The following is a 19,560-nucleotide window of genomic DNA, read 5'->3' on the forward strand; positions in this document are numbered from 1 at the left end:
ACAATCTATTGTAATGATTCAAAAATGTTTGAGCTATTCCCTAACAAGTTCAAACAAATGATAAAGAAATTCATTAATGTCATTGTTAAAGATTCAATGATGACAGTTAAATGTTTTCAGTCATTTCCTTTGTTCAAAGGAGAAGAAGGCAAGGAAGTGCAGTTTCCGGCCATGACAGTGATCAGCTTGGGAAAGAACAACAAAGGTTCATACCCAACTAGAGACATTATTCCTGAGGGTTTCAAACTCAAGGATAATATCAAAATGAAACTTCTCTCAGAAGTGTTCAAAAAATCACAGGAAATAAATGCTACCAATTGCAAGGTAAATTATTCCAGTGATTACACTATTGCAACTTCTTGGTTTGCTAAGAAAATGTCCCAGGAAGAAATTGCAGCAGTCATAAAGTTCGAGGAATCCTTCTATTCCATGGAAGGAAAGCTTGAGGAGCTTCGTGAAGAAGAAAGAAGAGAACTGTGCTCATTAATCAGATCTTCCAAAGATCACATGTGTGAGCACTGTTTCGAGGTCCCAGCACATGTGGACACTACTGAGTATCCTTCTCTTTCTGAGTCGACAAAGTCACCAGCCAGCCAGGATGAAAATGACTTGACGAAGAAAAAGGAGTGATAGAGAGTAGGACACGTCTGTGTCTTATCGCTTCACGCGGTAAGAAAATGTAGACGTTTTTGTATATTTTGTCGTTTGTAATAATGACAGAGTAGGTGGGAATCTACTTTATTATCCTACCCCACTCTGTCTCTTTAGACTTTTTTAGCTTTTTGTGCTTTTGATTATAGCCGTCCACGTATATGAGACGTGTTATAATCTTGTGGTCCGTGTCAGGAGCAATAATGTAGAGGCCGCTCCTCCTCATCTATATAATGAGGCCTTCATAGAAGGTATTACTCAGAGTTTAATAAAGAAGTTTTCTTTTATTCTCTCCCAAATTCCTGACTGTAAGGTTTTGGTCGCCGAAAGGCAAGAACCCTAGGGGGTTTATACCCTAGATTTGTGCTTGAGTAGCCACTGCTACTCTGGAGGTGCATACCCGTCGGGGATACGACAAGCTCAGAGGAGCCATACTCGCCGGACAAGGACGCCGGAACAGAAAACACTTGGAGAAGTTATACTCAACATCAGGTATAATTCGGTACGTGTCTACACATGTATAATTATGTCAGATTCAATAGAATACCTCGAACAGGTTGAAGGTTCATCAGGATTCTTTACAGAAGCCTTAATAGATCTTAACAAAGTTAGACAAACTGATTTTGATCTAAAATCTGAACACAATTTTAAACAGCAACTGTTTGAAAAATTTAGAAATATATTTTCCCATAAAAATATTATAAAATATGGGTTAATGTATGGAGAAATCCCAGTTCCAATTGAGAAGACACAAGGGAATGTTGAAATCCCAGTCGTGTCTATTGATCAGCTGGAAAGAGTTATAAACTCAATAAAAAATCGTGAAGAAAGAAGTAAGCTTGCTTACATTCACGTAAGTACTATTCAAATCATTTTGAAAAGTACATTCATGGAAGGAATTGATTCACCAATTGAATTAATTGTTTCTGATAATAGACTTATAGATCCTGTAGAATCTATAATCACCAGAGGTCAGGGTAACCTGAAATATGGTAAAATCAAGTTTGATATTAATCTACAACAGAGTATGAGTCTCAGAGATTCAGATCTAAGTAGATCTATAACCATAGGTTATAATTTTAAAAGGAAAGATTTCATGAAAACTGCTAATCATCCTTTTTCAATTACTTATAAGGTCAATTATGCTTTGACTAACAGTCATCACATTCTGACGTTTTTACAAGACGATCGGATATGTATAGACAAACTCTTTAAGCCTTTTTTGCAGCTTGAAGATCCATCTAGATCTTTATCTAGAAAAATAATAGATCGGAGCAGATCTCTAAGAATAGAAGCACCCAGTGTTTCTACTCAGCAACCCCTACTAGAGTTGAAAGATACTCTAAAAAGAATAGGAGGTCATATATCAAAATAAAGGTATATCGACTGGAAACCAGTTTTGTCAGACGAAAGGATCCTTCAGGAGATCCGTAAATCTGGTGTAACAATGCCACGTATCCTTAAGATTGATATGTGATCAAATATTTCCGCACCATTTCCCCTTGGTATCAGAGCCTAGTCAACGGTTCAAAATGGAGAGTCAAGAAGAAGATATTCTTCTAGATGGTCCCATAGGAGATGTACAACTTCTATTCGAAGGTACGCATTTAGTTATGTATCATACTACATATACTAGACGAAGGTGTTTCTGCTACCAACTTCGTCCTCAGATCAAATCTTGGATAAGATGTTTTGAACTCATAGAAATTCTACGAGCATTAAAACATCTACCAATTGATCTAAGAGAAAAAATAGTATATCAATTAATTGATACATACATCATTGAACTCTACGATGCAGAGGAAGAGTTCAATAATTTAGATTTTCATGATTTAAATTATGATTATGAATATGATTGGACTGATATAGGATCCGATTAAAAATGGAGAAGAAAGTTTTGCCTCTTGTTGAACAACAAGGGTTTGCAAGAATTCCTTCTCTAGCATATAAGCAGAATGCTGTAGAAATACCACAGAATCTACTGCCAGGAACCCAGTACTCGCTAGGTTCTAACCAGTATGAACTTGGTATTCCTCAGACCATTTCTACTTTGAAAGGTATGATGAACAATATGACAGAAGCTCTGTCTTATCTCATATTGTATCAACAACCTGAAAGATTTGATGAACTCAGTACTACTACTGATTCTATTAAATCTTTAGTTGAAACACATTTTTCTGAAGTAGTCAATCTTGTTCGAACTACCGAAGAAAAATATGTTGAAATAATTAATAATCAGACGCAAATTATTAATCTTTTGAAAAATGAATCAACAAATTCTCAATTTCAGAATCAACAAACTATTCTAGAATTGGTGAAGAAAGATCTTGAGGTAACTAAGGTGCAAGCCAAGGAAACCCAAGATATGTTGAAACATGAGTTTTTTAAATTAAAAAACTGGCAAGAGAAGTATTTTGGTAAAGATGACTAGTGATTTACCAAACACTCTCAAAAGTATCCAAGAAAGGCTGGATAAAATTGAATTGAAGATAATTGAGTCAACCGCATGGGAGACAAAAAATTATCTAAGGACATTCAAAGAGCAATTCAAGAATAATCCTGCATTTCAGGAGGAATATATTCTTGGAAAGGCACAGCCAAGTAAAGGATATGTTATGAATGGAAATGAACATGTCTGTTCACATGGAGACAGATATGGAAGTGATTTTCCACACATATTTCATTCCTTTCATCCACAGCTTAACAATATCTCAGATATGTTAATGGAGTTAGTTGACCACTGTATCGACAAAAAGAAACAGAGGATAACTAATGACTTAGCTAAATCAAGTGAGTTAATCACTGAGATTATTGAACGGCTAAGAAAGGATAAAAAACCAGAAGAAGAGAATTATGCTTCAACTATAAAAGACATAATTACTCAACTTCAAGCAATTCTTGTTTCTCAAGAACAGGAAAGATGTGTTACTGTAGCTGACCTCAAAAAACATTTTCAGAGGGGGGAGGATGCTACTAGTTCTACACAAATTGTTCCAAGAACAATAAATAGATTTGAATTCAGACCCTCACCATTCTCTCAAACTCAATGGAGATGAAATGGAGGAGTTAGGAAATCAAATCGAACAGTTATCCACTTTGTTGGCTGCCTTGGATATCCCACAGGATAATGAAGAGGAAGTCTACGAAAGTGACGATAACAATGAAGTCATTTTTGATTATGAAACTGAGGATGAAAACCCTTATGATCAACCCTGTTTTCCTAATCAGGAGTTAGCACCATTCCAAGCCAATGAGGATCCAAATCCTTTTGGTGATGAAGAAATGGTTGACCCACCAAGGTCACAAGAGCAAGGAGAAAGCAGCAATCCTGCTAATATCTACCCTGCTCATAGAACTCCAATTAGAGGAAGACTAAATGACGAGGTAATTACTGGAGACAGTAATAATATGCCTTATCATCCCTCAAACTTAGGATATATTGAAGTGGCTGGAAAATGGCAAAAATCCCACCTCAATACATCCCAAAGTCTGATGTAATTTTAGGACGTTCTCAAAATCAGCATAATGTTGATTGCGAAAAAGACGTCTATAGAACAATTGTAGATTGGGGTAATCGTATGGGTATGCTTATCCATACTGCCAAGATTTACTAAATGATATTGGAGAAGCTATTATTAAATATGGCAGATTTGCTAAGATTAAAATTCCTGAAGAGGAAAGCCATTATGCTAAAGTAACCAGAAAACTACATATTAAAAAGGGTGGATTATTAACCCAGGAAGAACTTGTTGCAGCATATATGGAACAAGTAAAAAGGGACATTCAGACCCAATTTGGTACTAGCGATGATGATTCTATGCCAGACAATTCTAGAGAAAATAACCTGTTTAATGATGCCCAGAGCATACACAACACAGCCTCAGATTATAAAAAAGGCTGAAGAAGAGATTTTACAGTTCAAAGCCAAAAAGAAAATTTAATCGGAATATACAGACAGCGACACGCCGACCAACAAACAGAGTTTGATGGCCAGTACAGTAGATTTTACTGTATCAACAGTGATTTTACTGTTGAAACGTTGAAAAAAGTGTCATTACTATACACTTTTACTGTTTAGGCACTGTGCATTACTGTTGGGCACTGTAGCCTTTTTGACCTTTTAATTTTACTGTTTATTTTTTTCGTCTATTTAAGAATGCATTTTGCATTCTTTAAGGCAGATTTTTCCCAATCCTTTTCCTCTTCCTTCTCTCTACTCTCTCTCTAGCTTGTAATAGTATTAGGAGTTCGTACTACTATGTATTATAAATAAAGAAGTGAAGTTTGAAGAACAATCTCAGGAGACTAATGGTGTCCAGGTACTTGTTTTTTTCTTTCTTTTATTTATTTTTGTATAACTTAGACCCATGATAGGCTAAGTATTTAAGTGTTAAATAATAACTAATATAGATTGTTAGAATATAACGTGGCAATGACTCTAAAATAAGAGTTTTTCTTCAATGGGTTACGATTTTAGTCAGGTTGAAGTTAAAATAATTTTATAGTAAACGAAGCTTAAACCATGGCGTTGAAAAGCCCTAAAAGGGGCATTTCTGACATGATTAGTAATGAATTAATTGGGTTAAAAACCTTGTGATTCCGTTGGAAAGTCCTGAATGGCTGATAAAATCGTCTAGGGATGTTCTCGGTTGGGTTTTTGGACGATTAATTTGCAATTTACATAAAATACATTTGACTTTGTAAAATTAGCAGACTAAGTAAAAAAATTCCAATAACCCCTAAGGTCCTGCTTAACACTTTCTGGACCCTCAACAAAACTTTTACCACAACAGTTCCTAAATCTATACTCTCTTTGGATAGAGTCAACTCCCAAAATTTCTAAACTAGACAAAGAAGACAGATTGTTTTCAGGGACTCCTTTACTGAAATTTTTTCTATAATTTTCTATTCCATGGATTTTTAAATGGACTATCGAGGTAACTTCTGATTCGGATATTATGCCTTGTCTTTATAGAATTTTTCATACCAAATTTTGGTCTAAGCTAGTTCAAAAAGATAAGGATGGCAGATTATATGCCCAAGACTTATTAAATGACATGAGCTCCGCAATTGTTAAATATGGAGAAAAAGAAAAAATCCAGATTCCAACAGAAGAAAGTCATTTTGCGAAAGTTACTCGCAAAATTCAGATCAAAAAGGGAGGATTATTAACCCAAGAAGAACTTGTTGCAGCCTATATGGAACAAGTTAAAAGAGATATACAGTCCTAATTTGGTACTGATGATGATATTTCCATGCCAGACAATTCTAGAAATGATAATGACAACCTTTTTGACAGTTCACAAAGTGTTAACAACCTAGCCTCAAATGAGATTCCGAATATTATAAAAAGACTGAAGAAGAAATTTTGCAATATAAGAATAAAAAAAAAATTTAAAGAGCCACAGTTGAAAAGCGACAGGCAGGCAGATTTTGACAACAGCACAGTGGATTTTATTGTGTCAACAGAGATTTTACTGTTGAAAAAACGACATTACTGTATGCTTTTTACTATTTGGCACTGTGCAACACTGTTTAGCACTGTAGCCTTTTTCATTTTACGGTGCATCTTTTCTTTTATATAAGGATTGAAATACATTTCAATCCTTATGCCTTCAGACCCCTTTCCTTCTTCCTTCTCTCTAGTTTCTCTCTCTAAATTTATTATTATTATTATTATTAAAAAATTCTTATTAAATACGAAATATAGTTCTAGAGCACAAAGGTATAGTTAAAAAAATATATTAATTTTTGTCTTGAAATTTTAAGATGACCATTTTTGGGGGATTTTTTTTAAGATAACTCTTATTTTGAGAAGAGAATAAATTGCACATATTAATTACTAAAATTATTGGATCAGTCTGGTCTATATTAAAAATTTGAAGTGGTTTATATTTTTTTTAAAAAATCAACAAAAATAAACGGTACGAAGCTATCAAATTAAGAAACAAAAGTATTTCCATTTTACTTGTTCTTTTCAATTTAGAAATGAGAACGCCTAAGGAGGTGTTTTAATTTTGAACATACAATTTGAACTATTAATTTGATATTTTGATTTAAACTTTGTATTAGTTTATGGTATTTTGAATCAAACTTCAATTTCAAATCTCAAATTAACTTAAAAGATAAATTTCAATTTCAAATTTATGATTTTAATTTTTGTTTTTTGAATTTATACTTGACTTTAATTTTTGCAACAAGATATGTAATTTTAAATTTTGTAAAAAAAAGGGACCCAAAGCCCGTTTGGATTAGCTTATAAGTTGTTTTAAGTTTTTTTGAATGTTTGACTAACCAACTTAAAATAATTTTTTGCTTAAAATAAGTCCAAAAAATAATTGGGTCTATTTAAGTTAACTTATTTAAAGCAACTTATAAGCTGAAAATAACTAATAAGCTAAAAAATATAAGTTGAATTTTCAATTTATAAAATACTTATATTAAGTTAAGTCAAACAATGTGATGAGATTGTTCGTTATGTTGAAAAATTACATTAAAGAATATATTGTTGCTGAGAGTACTATTGTTGATGTATAAAACTAGTGAACTCTTTCTAAAATGACCTAACCCATCGGTGGCCCTTAAAGTTGGCACCAACTTTCACACCTCAACTAAACTTTGTTCATTTTAGACACCTCAAGTAAGGTTCTGATGTATTATTTTGACACTTTTTTTTATAATCACCCAAATATCTAAAGTGTGTGTAATACACTTGACGCTGATGTGTCAAAATGACACATCGAAACCTTACTTGAGGTGTCTAAAATGAACAAATCTTAGTTGAAGTGTCTAAGTGAAAGTTGGTGCCAACTTTGAGGGGCCACCGATGAATTACGCCTTCTAAAATTATATGTATTTCAAAGATAAAGTATATGATTTACTAATGTCGCGCCTTAAGATATTTTGGTACCTTATGTTTACAAATTATGACTTGTTTATTTAAATTGGTAAGATTGCAATAAATTTGAAAATTTTTAATAGTTTTCATAAATAGTAGGATTTTCATGTTTATAAGAAAAAAATTTAATTTTAAAAACTCAAATTGCATATCCAAACATAACTTTAACTCCAAATCAGCTTCAGCACAAATTTATAATTTCAAAGCATGATTTTAAATTCATATCCAAATGCCTACTAAGTCGTAATAATAAGTGTTGTCTTAATTGCAATGATCCACCTCAAATAAAACATACTCTCTCAGTTCATCTTCACTTGTTCGGTATATTAAAAATAATTATTTAACTTTATTAGTTTAATTTAAAAATTCAAGAGATAATATATTATTTCGTGCCTATTTTACCCCGCAACTGTCTACTATTCATCCCTTACATTTATATGTCTTACCGTTAATTAGAATAGTATAGTAAAATTACTCTTTTATTTATTATATTTTAAGAAATACGCCATATTAAACATAAATAAGTAAAGATGGATAGAGAGAATATTTACTCATTTTTTTATTCTGTTTTAGTTATACAATGAAACTATTGTGTGTATAGTAATTGATACGATATTTGGTATGCATATATTTATTTATTTTTAAAAAGAAGTTGATATTCAAAATTTAATATTGAATATTGAATGTAAATAACTAAATGCTCATATAAACAATTTATATATAGATATTATTATATAAATAAAATTATTTAATTAATCTAAATATGTGTTTTCTGATCTTGATTAATTAACAGTTTTTTTCTTTTAAAAAAGACTAGAATATACTACTTTTTCAAGATGTGTCTACTGACTAAAAGGGAATTTAAGGTCCCAAATTTTCATATCATCTTTCTTTAAATTGAAATTGTTCCTGAGGATCCACTTTGATTTAACTTTTTATCGCTTTAATTCGTATATAAAGAAAAGTCACTTGTATATACAAACATGGTATTTTGGTTTTCTTATGTGGTTTTTCTAGCTCAAGGTATTTTTAAGTGGATTGACTTTACATCGACAAAAAATATTTTTCCTGATTTTTATAGAAAAAAAAACTTTTAAGTGCAATAAATATTTGAGAAATTAATTCAAGAAATTTAACCACTCACAGGTTATGTTTCTTATATCCTTCAAAATTTCTTTTGGATGTACATCGAATTCTCTAAATATTATTATTTTTTGAGAATTTGATACGAGTGCGAAAATTTGAGCAACATAGTTAATAATGAAGACTAGGTTTGCATTTCATAGTGAGTAAAGTGCAAATATTTTGTTATAAAAATACATTTAGGATGAGCTTCTTTTTTTCAAAAGAGTTAAAAATTGCAATTGCACACCATAACTTTTTTTAAACTAGAAGTAAATAAAGTAAATGAAGAACAATATTACTTGTATTAGAATAATATAGCTCCATTATCCCATTGCCTTTGCTTTCATTCTGGCTTGCTTTCTTCTTTCTCTTTTGGTTTTGCTTCTTCCACCTTCTTATCTTTAGGTTTTGCTTCTTCCACTTTGGCTTTAGGTTTTGCTTCTTCCACTTTGGCTTTAGGTTTTGCTTCTTCAACTTTGGCTTTTGGTTTACCTTTTTGGGGCTTCATGAAACAAAAACAAGAACAACATGGACATTGGAACAAGAACTTCATTCTCTCTCTCTTCCTCTCCCTCTTCCCTTCTACCTATCTTAAATAAGTTGTTGGGATTTGTTGGGATAAGATAGCCTGGTTTACAAAACATATAGCGTTTATGTTGGGTTCGAAAAAAGGCAACATCTTAAGGGGTGATGCAAGTATAGAAGAGCGAAATTAGGATTTTAATTTTATGGCTTTTGAATTTTTATAATTACGATTTGAAGTGATAAATAATTGAATTTTAAATTTAATATTATATGTATTTAATAAATTTTTTAACACAAATATACTATTTGAACAAAATTTAATGACCTCTCACACAATATAAACTAATATAAGCATTAATGATTCCTTTTAGGAGTAATTAAGATTGGTTTCATGAATGATCACTAAACTTTCACACTATCATACTAAAGTTGCTAAACTATTGTTTCATAACCAAAAAAAATCAAAGAAAAGGGTTAAAAATATCTCTCAATTTTTATTTATTAGTTAGCTTTATTCTTATCATTAAAGTAAAATTGTTCTTATTTTCTTCATCTACAAAGTTATCACTTGTACCCCTTTTTTAACAGAAAACCCCAAATCAACAAAAATAACCCGATTTTAATTAGACCTGAGTGACTTTTTTGCTCCCGATAAATTGCTTAGTGACTCTTTGTGATACTTAGGAATATAAGAGTGATTGTTTTCTTACTAAAATAATTTAGTAATTTTCTGTGATATTAAAAAAAAGTTTTTTTTATTAGTAAACATAATTTTTTGAGCTCAGCGTAATAAAATAAAAGTTGAGTAATTGTATGTGAAACTAATCCAACCTAAGATTAAATTAGTCCACTATATGTTTGTGTATAAAAAATTTGATGATGTGCTTTAGTATACTTTTCTTTTTGCAATTTCTGTTCAATTATTTGTTTTCTTTGTTGAAGTTATCAATGCTGCAATAATTTGTTCACAGATTCCATTTCAATCACTTTCATAATGAATATGCCTATAGCCTATAGGTTCTTAGAAAAGCAAAAGAACGTGAGGTGGGGCATACCAAGTTTTTCGTATATACATTATCGTGGCAATTTAAAATTTAAAATTTATGTGTTTTAAAGATTTCTTACTTGTTGTCGAACTTGTAACCCCTTTTATGTTATTGGATTCACAATTCTCAGAGGATTTGAATTAAAGTTACTGAATGAGATGAATACATATAATACAGTGGCATATCCACCTTTGATTGACCCTAGATGTTTAAGGGCTAATCAAATATTTAGGGTATGTTTGGTATAGAGAAAAAATATATCTTTTCATGTTTGGATATTCATGTTTTTTGGAAAATATTTTATTTTAGAAAATAAGTTTTTTTTTTTTTATAAAAAGAATATAAAAAATGACCTAATTGGTAAAGGTAGAAAAAATAAATTTCACAAATAGTATTTACGGTTTCCTTCCCACCATTTCAACACACTCCACCTCCATTTCACCCTCATAAGCCCGATCCAACCATCACCCCCTACACTCACCTCCAATTTTATAACTTTTGAGATAATATCTTTTTACTTATATACTAAACAAAAGAAAATAAGTATGAAAATCGCTTATTTTCAAGAAAAACATGCTTTGTTTTGCGGACGTATATATTTCAATATTCACACACTAGGACATATATACATACAAGGGCGGATCTATGTAGTTGGAAAGGGGTGTCACGCCACCTCGTAATCTTGGTTGAAAATCTGTATATACATGTATATATTTGTATATATATTTATAAGGAAAGTATAAATATTATACATAACACTCTTAAAAATAATGAGCTTTGTGGTGTCCGTGATTAAAGCTCAGGGTTACCCCTGTAGGAAGCAAGTTCGAGCCCTGTTGTGGAGTGTATTTTCTTAAAAAAAAATTTATCCTGCAAAACAACATTAGCGAATTTATTGTAAAAAGAATTGTGAATAATTAGATCAGAACCCTATACCTCTTGTAAGTAAAATCTTAACTGAACCAACAAAATAAGTCTAAATTTTGTATGGAAATTTGCTAATAAATATTAAGTATTATCTTACTCTACGCTGAAGATTTTGCCATAGGTTACTGTTTAAAGTAGTATATCACCCAAAAATTCAAAATTCTGAATCCGCACATATAGCCCGAGTTGAATACAGTAAGTTTTGTCAAATCCATTGTGCCTATTCTAGATCCGTCATTGTATACGATATACGTATCGATAAAGATTGTTTGAGAATTACAAATTTCAATTGTCAAAAAAAGTAACTTATATTTAGAAGTTAAACTGTTTGGTTGGTGGGAAGGAATAGACAAAAATATTTCATGAATTGAGATATTTCATGAGATTATTTATCCACATTTTATATGGGATAACTAATCCTACTATTTTAGTATGCTTAGTAAGATTAAAATAATCTTAAAACTAATTAACACCATAATCAAATGCAGAATAAATTAATTTTATACTTACGTTTAAAATTATTATTTTTATCCCATCAACCAAATGATTTAATTTCAAACTATGAACAACTTTTTTTGGGGGGGAAAATACAGTACAAAAATCTGGAGTCATTGAACCTTAAGGATTGGGCAATCTTGATTACACAATTGTTAATGGAATGGGGCCATATTTTTTGGCCACTTGTGTTGAAAAGTAAGTTTATTTTGATTTCCTTCCCCACTCAATAGATGTCATGGGCTGGCAAGCACAAGAGTGAAGTCTGATCATGAGTCACATGGTAGTGTAAATAATTTTTATATTATTATTGTAATTTAATTGATTATAATAGATTGTTTTAGGATCATCTAAGCATTTTAACTTAACTTTAATTTGTAACTAAACACATTAAGTTTGAAAATGCACATTTAGATATATTAACTTGATTTAAATTGTCCAATGAGCCTTTCAATTTTGAGAATGCACATTTGAAAAAGTGTATTTACGGAGCCAACTTAAACCAAGTTAAAGTAACTAAATATACATTTTAAAAATTTATATGCTTATATAATTGTCAATTGATGCTAAGTTAAAATATCTATTTGATTATATCATTTTTTTTAAAATAACTTTTTGTAATACTTGTGCGAAATTAGATTTATGTAACTTTAGTAGGATAAGTAAAAATTGAATAATAATCCATAAAATCATTATTTAACATTTTAATCAAAACAAAATTGTCCTAAAAGTCGTTGTGGGGTACTCTATGAAGAGACAAAGTTCACTGTTAACTCCTGTCTTTTTACTTTCAATCAATGCATTATCTCAAGTAAAGTTAAAGTTGGCACCAAAAAAGTCACCTTAGCAACAGAAAAGACTACACCAGGATAACAAAAATTATACTACCAAATGTATTGGGATCATGATTTCAAATTTTAAATTCTTCAAAAAAATATAATTAAGATTTCAAAATATTTTAAATGTAAAATTTGAATCATAAGTTTATATTTTATATATAAATCTGAATTATTTAGATTTAAGGGATAAAAATAAATAATTCTAAGATAAAAAATAATTCAGATATAAAATTATGTTGCATTGTTTGGTTGCCAAACTTGAGAATAATTTATCCCACTATTTATACATCATGATGGGACAACTTATCACATATACATGATGGAATAACTTATTCTAAAATAATCCCAAAATAATTAATCCTGGGATCCAACCAAACGATCCCTCAGGAGATTATTTTAAATTTTTGCAACAATAACTTTTTCCTATCACCGACAAATTAACACTACCAAATTTAGTAAAATCTTATTGGTTGTGCAAAATATTTATTTGGTCAACATGTATGGCATAATTTAGACGAATAATCTATTGATATTTGCTGCCATTTATAATGCAAATCGTATGTATAATAGGAAGAAAATGTTGCATCAATTGAAGAAAGGATTCATTCAATGAGAATTGATGAAGTTTGATATTCAAATTCAAAAAGGACTCAATATGTTAAAAAGAATATTTTACTTAGACACTTAAACTAAGCTTTATTCTAGTGAAATACCTTAGCTTTTAATTAAGTGTTCAAATTAAACACTTTTGCTTCAATTTTTGAAAAAAACATTTGGCCATGTTTCATTGACCACATAAAATATGACATATCCTTAAATTATACGATCAACCTCAAATAGAAAATGTGTGAAATTTACTACTTATTGAGGCAAATGCATGTAATTAAAGAAAATGATATGTTTCACGTGGTTAACTTAACTATCTAATAGATGAAAGAGAATACATGCAAAAAAAATGAAAAAGAAACAATTCAAAATTTAAATGCAAAGTGTCTACTTGACAAACTTTAAGAGGAGCTGAGGTGTTCAATTTTAGCAGACTTAACTCGAATGTCTAAATGAAATTTTCGAACAAATTTAAATGCTGATTATGTAGTAAACCAATCGCAAACTATGATTTATTCAAGCAATATTGACTCATTTTGTCTATGTGCAAAGACAATTTATACTATTAATTATGGCATGTCAAGGAAAGCAATTCATTCAGTCGATGATAAACAAATGTGTTACTAATACTAATTCGTTTAGCAAACTAACAAAGCCTTAGTAGTGCTAATTCTCTCTACAGCCATCTATAATCTTATCTAGTCTTTTTTTTCTCCATTGTAGACTTATACAACCTAATTAAGAAGAAGAAGAATAAGAAGAAGTAGTCGTTTTTCGTACATTGTGAATCCCAAGAGTTTTCTCAGTTTCAAATGGAGAGATGTACTCATGAACCAAGACTACTATGCTATAGTTTGTAAACACACTTTACCTTCTTCTCTCCAGGCGACAACTATGTGATTGTATCATATGACAATAATAATCACTCATCAACTTCTAAGGATCCTCCTGTTTCCATCTTTTGATGTTGATTGTTTCGAGGGGGTCAGCTTCCTAAATGAGGCATGCAGAATCATCACTGCAAATGCATCGATTAGCCATAAGTTCTTGAAATTAGGAATAAAATTGAACATTAAGAGTAAGACAACAAATTAAGCGCGAAAGCTAACCCACCTGCATAACTGACCGCAAGAGCTGAGAAGAGAGCCATTTGAACATTGGTACAGAATAGTATAACTGCAGTAGCTGCACAAGAAAGGCTGACTCAATTCTCAAATTTATACAGAATCAGAAAAATTCTGCTTGCCAAAATAAATGAGTGCTCAAATTTATCTAGGGAAACAAAAACCGGCCAAGTTACATTTAAAAAGACTGAGAAGTGTTTCTAAGAACTAGAAGCACAAAAACAGCAATAAGATAATTTGGGCTTTAAACAAAAACTGTAAATCAAGATTTAACATGCACGCTTGTTGGGAAATGGAAATGAAATATACAATAACTAGAGACACAAAATTGATCTAACATACATGAACTTATAAGCTTCTAACGAAAATTACTACTATTTTATTTTATTTTTGAATTGGTACTTGCTGCAATGAAAATTACTATTTTCAACATCTAATCTCAGACAACACTAACCTAACAATAAACATCTTAAAATGTAATTTCAACAAAACCCTGAAAACTTAACATACAATCAAAAAACGGTTATTCATTTTCACATAATCAACCCACGGCATTTAGCTTCATATATAGTTTGTAGAAAATAGTCTCTTTTTGTGCAAATTCGAAATGTGAAGTAAGCCTTTGTATCTTATTGGTGAAATTGAATACTTAAAAGGTCAACAGAGCCCCTCTTTTCTTCTTTGAGAAATAACTGAAATGACAGAATTTTGTACCATAAAATATTTTCCCCTTTATCTTTTTTTTATAAAAAATATGGAACTCTACTAAGAGAGTAGAGAAGAAGTCAAGAATTATTATAAACTCAAGAAGTGGAAGAACACGTTGACTACAGAAAGAATGCTGAAACATGCATGTAAAAGTATCCTAGTATCCCAGTAGCCAAAAGAAACATATCTTCCCCTCCCTTTTTCCTTTTTTTCTCATCCTTTCTAGTTAGATTCTTTAATCAACAATCTTCAGCCGAAATTGGATTACAACTGTAGTTTCACACAAGTTTCTTTTGAAGTAGATACCTAAATACCAGGTAGATCTACTTTGCATTTCACTATTTGAAGTACACGCTTCACAGAAGCGCATCACTTCAACTATGAAGTCATAATCCCTACCTTTACATCACTTCCTCGCTTTAAGTGATGAAACAGTGACCTCTAGTAATACTAAGAATGAGAAGGTAGAGATGTAGCACTACCTCTTTTCAGGGGCGTATCTAGGGGGGGTTCCGTGGGTTCATGTGAACCCATGCTCCCCTCCCTACATCATATATAGTACTATTATATTTTTAAAAAAAATACTTAAATATAGATGTGTGAACCCATGTTCAAAGTATCATATAAAACGATGATGTTTCGGTGCACTTCTCTAAGTGAAGTTAGAAATTTAAATCTTTATATTTATCTTTTTTTTTCTTTCAAAAATTAGGTAACACCTCTCTAAGTGATCATGGGTAGCACTTTAGGTATTTCAATAGTTTTTCTTTTGTTTTTTATCTTTCAAATTTTTAAGTCTTTCACATTAGAAATTTCGAATTTCTTTTAGCGCTGTAAATTTTTTATACAATTAAACCAAATGTGAATATTAAAATTACTATTTGAATAAATAAGCATTAATTTCGGACTATAATTTTAAAAGTTTAACAGACTTGGTGATAAGAACCTAAGGGACAAACCAATCAAATTTATATCTTAGATTCACCTTTCCGTAACAGTGCACCCATCCTATCGAAATCCTAGACACGCCTCTGCTTCTTTTTTGTTCTTTGGTGGATAGGTAAATAATGATGTAGCACATATCTCATAAATTATGTTTGGTTAAAAGATCATGCAAGGGACAGGAAACTTCAGCCCATTAACTTTTCTATCGTGAAAGCATCCTTTATGTTGTTTGTAATAGAGATCAATGTATCGTTAACTTTGCAAGTACTGCAAAAAGATGAGATGGAGAAGAGATACCAATACCTCGTTAACTTTGCTGGTACTAGTTTCCTACAAAAGATGATATGGAGAGGTTTATAAACCTTCCATTTTTACTTTTCCCTCTTTTAATTTCTCGCCAAAAAGCTTCCCAGAAATCCTTTCCCACTTTTTACTTCTACACTTAATGACACTAATCTGGCTTGAGGCTAAACCATTTACAGCTATTTTCACCATATTTTACTTTTTCACAATATTTGAGTAAAAGACAAGGTGCAGGTACTACAAAGGATGAAATGGAGAGATCATAAGCCCTTTCCCCCTCTTCTTCTTGTTTTTTTTGGAAACGAAAACACTCAAATATTCCCCATATTCCCCACCTTTTTCTTTTCCTTTCAGGCCCATCGACACTATTATATCCGTGGACTAAAGCATTAAAGCTGTTTCTACCATTTATAATACTCCGAGTAAAATATAACAGTACCTTCCTCATTATCGCCACACCATCCCCAAGTACCTTCCTCATTATCCCCACCTCAGTTTTTCTCCAAATTGGGCTGGGGGGAGGGGGGGGGGGGGTTCTATCATTTTGAGAACTTGTGGAACTTTGAACACAAAAATTGAATTGAGATAGTGACATGATATTCTTCCTAATGATGAAGAAACAGATTTTACAAAATATGGATTCACTGTCTTGCAAGTAGCTAATATATGAACTTTTTACTGAATTTTTTATACGAATATTTAGTTGTTTATAGAGACATCCCCATCCCCCCCCCCCTTTTTTTTTTTAAAAAACCTGAATTAGCTTACTTGCAAAAAATTCAAATAAAAGAACAAATTAGGGAGCAATATAGTCAAACCATTTATCCCTGCTCCCTAATCCCTAATCAATTTGTATGTAATTCCTCACATCGGCATCTATTTTGTAGTACCAACTCATTATATACTTTAGCTCAGTGGTTGGATCATTTGTCCTTGATCCTGATTTCCAGTAATTTTGGTTAAACATCTTAAGAGCATCCATTGCAAAGCCAATGTCTCTGAATACCAATAACCTAGAAATATGTGGTCATCCAACACCTCAACAGGCTGCATATGATGGTTTTGAATAGTCCTGAGTATGCAGTTCTATAAGCAATTACTACTTACAATGTTTTTCTTTAGTCCATTACATGAATCTACATCCATTGCAACTGATATGCTGTACAAAACTCTTTTACTGATGTTCTAACATCTAATTTGCAAAAGGAAGAAAGAAAATACATTTGGTCTCAAATTGGATGGATGGGTAGTAATCAAATAGATCAGATTATCAAGAAAGCAAAAGAGGAGAAGGACTTTTCGGATGTAACGAACGTTTCCCAATGTGAGGAAAAATAAATTTAGAACAAATGAGGATGTGGATAAAGTTGGATGTGGAAACTGCCAGCCCAAATGTTCCATATAATTCTTTGAACTTATAAGATGAAGGTCTCATAAGTGTAATTATAGATATGAATACATTTTAAGTTACATGCGTCCCGCTATTAAGTGTCTCCGTATGGTATGAACATAAACTCTGTGCCTCGACCAAAAGTTGGCATAAGAGCCTCCAATCTTTTTTTTTGATGGTTGTGGTGTCCGGGCCAGCTTTCGCGCATCTCGACTGATTCCCTCCCACTAGCAACAGGTACCAGGTAACTCTATCCACCAAGGCTAGGACAGATGGGAAGAATCACCTAGTATTTTTTTTTGTCTCTAAGAGCCTCCAATCTAGACGAGTGCAGAGTGCAATTTATGAGAAGGAACACTAATAAGGATAATATTCAAAAGGTTGACTAGAAGCTAAAAGATCAGGGATCAGTCAATTATTGTTTCCTGGTGTTCACTTTTACAATGAACACATAGGATAAATACTTGGCAAATGATAAAACAGTCAAAGATATGATCAATTAATCTATCACCAAGGTACACTGATAGAATGCTGGACCTGAATCATTTAAGAGAGTAACACCCTAGGTGTCTTTGTTCTTTTGAGGGAGGGAGGAGGAGGGGGAGGGGAGAAACACTCAAGAATATTGACTCACCACACTGAGCAGTGCGAATCAAGCTTTGTTTAATAACTGGGCGCCGCTCTAATCCCCAACGATCTCCACATAACTTTAATACATCCCAAAGTGCCAAACATGAAATCAACCCAACAAGGGCAAGCAGCTTTTGGTACCTGTTTCCCAAATTTATCATAATGCAATCAATACCAAAGCAATCAAATAGCACAAAAATCAAGCAGCTGAAATTGAAATCCTTCAGCTACATAATATTGCTACATCCAGACCAATAAAGGTCTTCAAATCTCCAAAACCTTAACATCTTTATATTTAACAAGTACAAGTTCCTAAATAACTTCAGCTGATTACTCAGTAACTAAAACGTTGTCCTACCCGAAACCCAAGCTTCTAAAGTGCATTTGGCACATACTATTGTTTATGTCGGTATCCAAATCCACTGTCCTCCCGGTAAGCTTCACTTAACTCTCAAAGCCTAAAAATTTCTCAAACAAAGCTCGATGAATCAATCAATCAACCAACTAACAACTCAATCCTAAATTAGTTGGAGTAAGTTATATGAATTCTCTATATTTATTCCACTCCATTCGGGTCCATTTCATACTAAGCCACTGCAGATAGTGTTCAAAACAAAACCAACCATTCAAGTTATTGCACAAGTTCAAATGTTAATAATCGTAATCGCATATACATATACATGTCAATATCCGTATACAACATACATATAGAATGTGTCTGTGTATAGATAATAGAGATAGAGATAGAGAGAGCATACAGAGAGCAAGCAAAGAAGAGGACGAAGAGAGAGGCATAATTGCGAGCATAGCGTTTCACATTCTCGTGGACTCTAAGCCGAGTCTGAGACGGCGACGAAGGAAACGAGTAGGAATCGAATGACCCGACGAATTGTAGGGTCCACGACGGGGTATCACCGGAAAAATCATCGGAGGTGAGTTTCGCGAACGGATTAAGCGTTAAAAGCGACAGTAAGGTTCCAATATGTGAAAATATGAGAACGAAGACTCCGTTTGAGATTGAAACTGCGGCAGCAGCAGAGTTAGTAACAGCAGCGTCGGAGGAAGCGGCCTCGGCGGCGGATGATGCGGTGGAGGAGGAGTGGCGGTGGAGATCGGTAGTCCGTTGATCGAGAATTTCGAGGTAGCCGGTATCTCGGAGCCAGGATTCAAATACGGGTTCGGGTACACTCAGAGATAACGGGTTAGCTGAGAATGCCATTTTTTTTCTCCCTCTTTTAAGGAATTTGTTTTTCAGGAACTTATCTGTAGCGTTTGTCTCTAATTTTTTTAGGATGAATTTTGAAAAGGGAAAGGGTCAAATTTTGTGCTTGTGCTATTCAAAAATCAC

General features: G+C 32.3%; 1 protein-coding gene across 2 annotated transcripts; it reads right to left on the bottom strand.

Moving 5' to 3' along the window:
* Positions 1-10,863: 10,863 nt before the first annotated feature.
* Positions 10,864-19,543, bottom strand: LOC129871187 (PRA1 family protein H). Of its 2 annotated transcripts, XR_008762209.1 has the most exons (5): positions 18,971-19,543; positions 18,217-18,353; positions 14,226-14,297; positions 13,984-14,130; positions 10,864-11,115 (listed from the first exon to the last, which is right to left on the bottom strand). XR_008762209.1 is itself a non-coding variant. In XM_055946067.1 (4 exons), the coding sequence occupies exons 1-4, from the start codon at positions 19,429-19,431 to the stop codon at positions 14,042-14,044; spliced, it is 759 nt and encodes a 252-aa protein (XP_055802042.1). In that variant the 5' UTR covers positions 19,432-19,543; the 3' UTR covers positions 13,709-14,041. The 2 variants fall into 2 exon arrangements, 1 of the variants encoding a protein (XP_055802042.1); XM_055946067.1 differs by lacking the exon at positions 10,864-11,115 and having other exon boundaries at positions 13,709-14,130.
* Positions 19,544-19,560: the final 17 nt, after the last annotated feature.

This window comes from Solanum dulcamara, chromosome 10 (assembly GCF_947179165.1).
Source record: "Solanum dulcamara chromosome 10, daSolDulc1.2, whole genome shotgun sequence".
In the NCBI taxonomy this organism is placed as follows: Eukaryota; Viridiplantae; Streptophyta; class Magnoliopsida; order Solanales; family Solanaceae; genus Solanum; species Solanum dulcamara.

What these genes read in the sequence shown, in the direction of transcription:
- LOC129871187 (XM_055946067.1), bottom strand. Translation starts at nt 19,431, where the DNA reads ATGGCATTCTCAGCTAACCCGTTATCTCTGAGTGTACCCGAACCCGTA. An exon ending in GATTCGCACTGCTCAGTGTG is followed by an intron (nt 14,298 to 18,216) that starts GTGAGTCAATAT and finishes TTTCTTGTGCAG; the next exon opens with CTACTGCAGTTATACTATTC. An exon ending in TCTTGCGGTCAGTTATGCAG is followed by an intron (nt 14,131 to 14,225) that starts GTGGGTTAGCTT and finishes ATGCATTTGCAG; the next exon opens with TGATGATTCTGCATGCCTCA.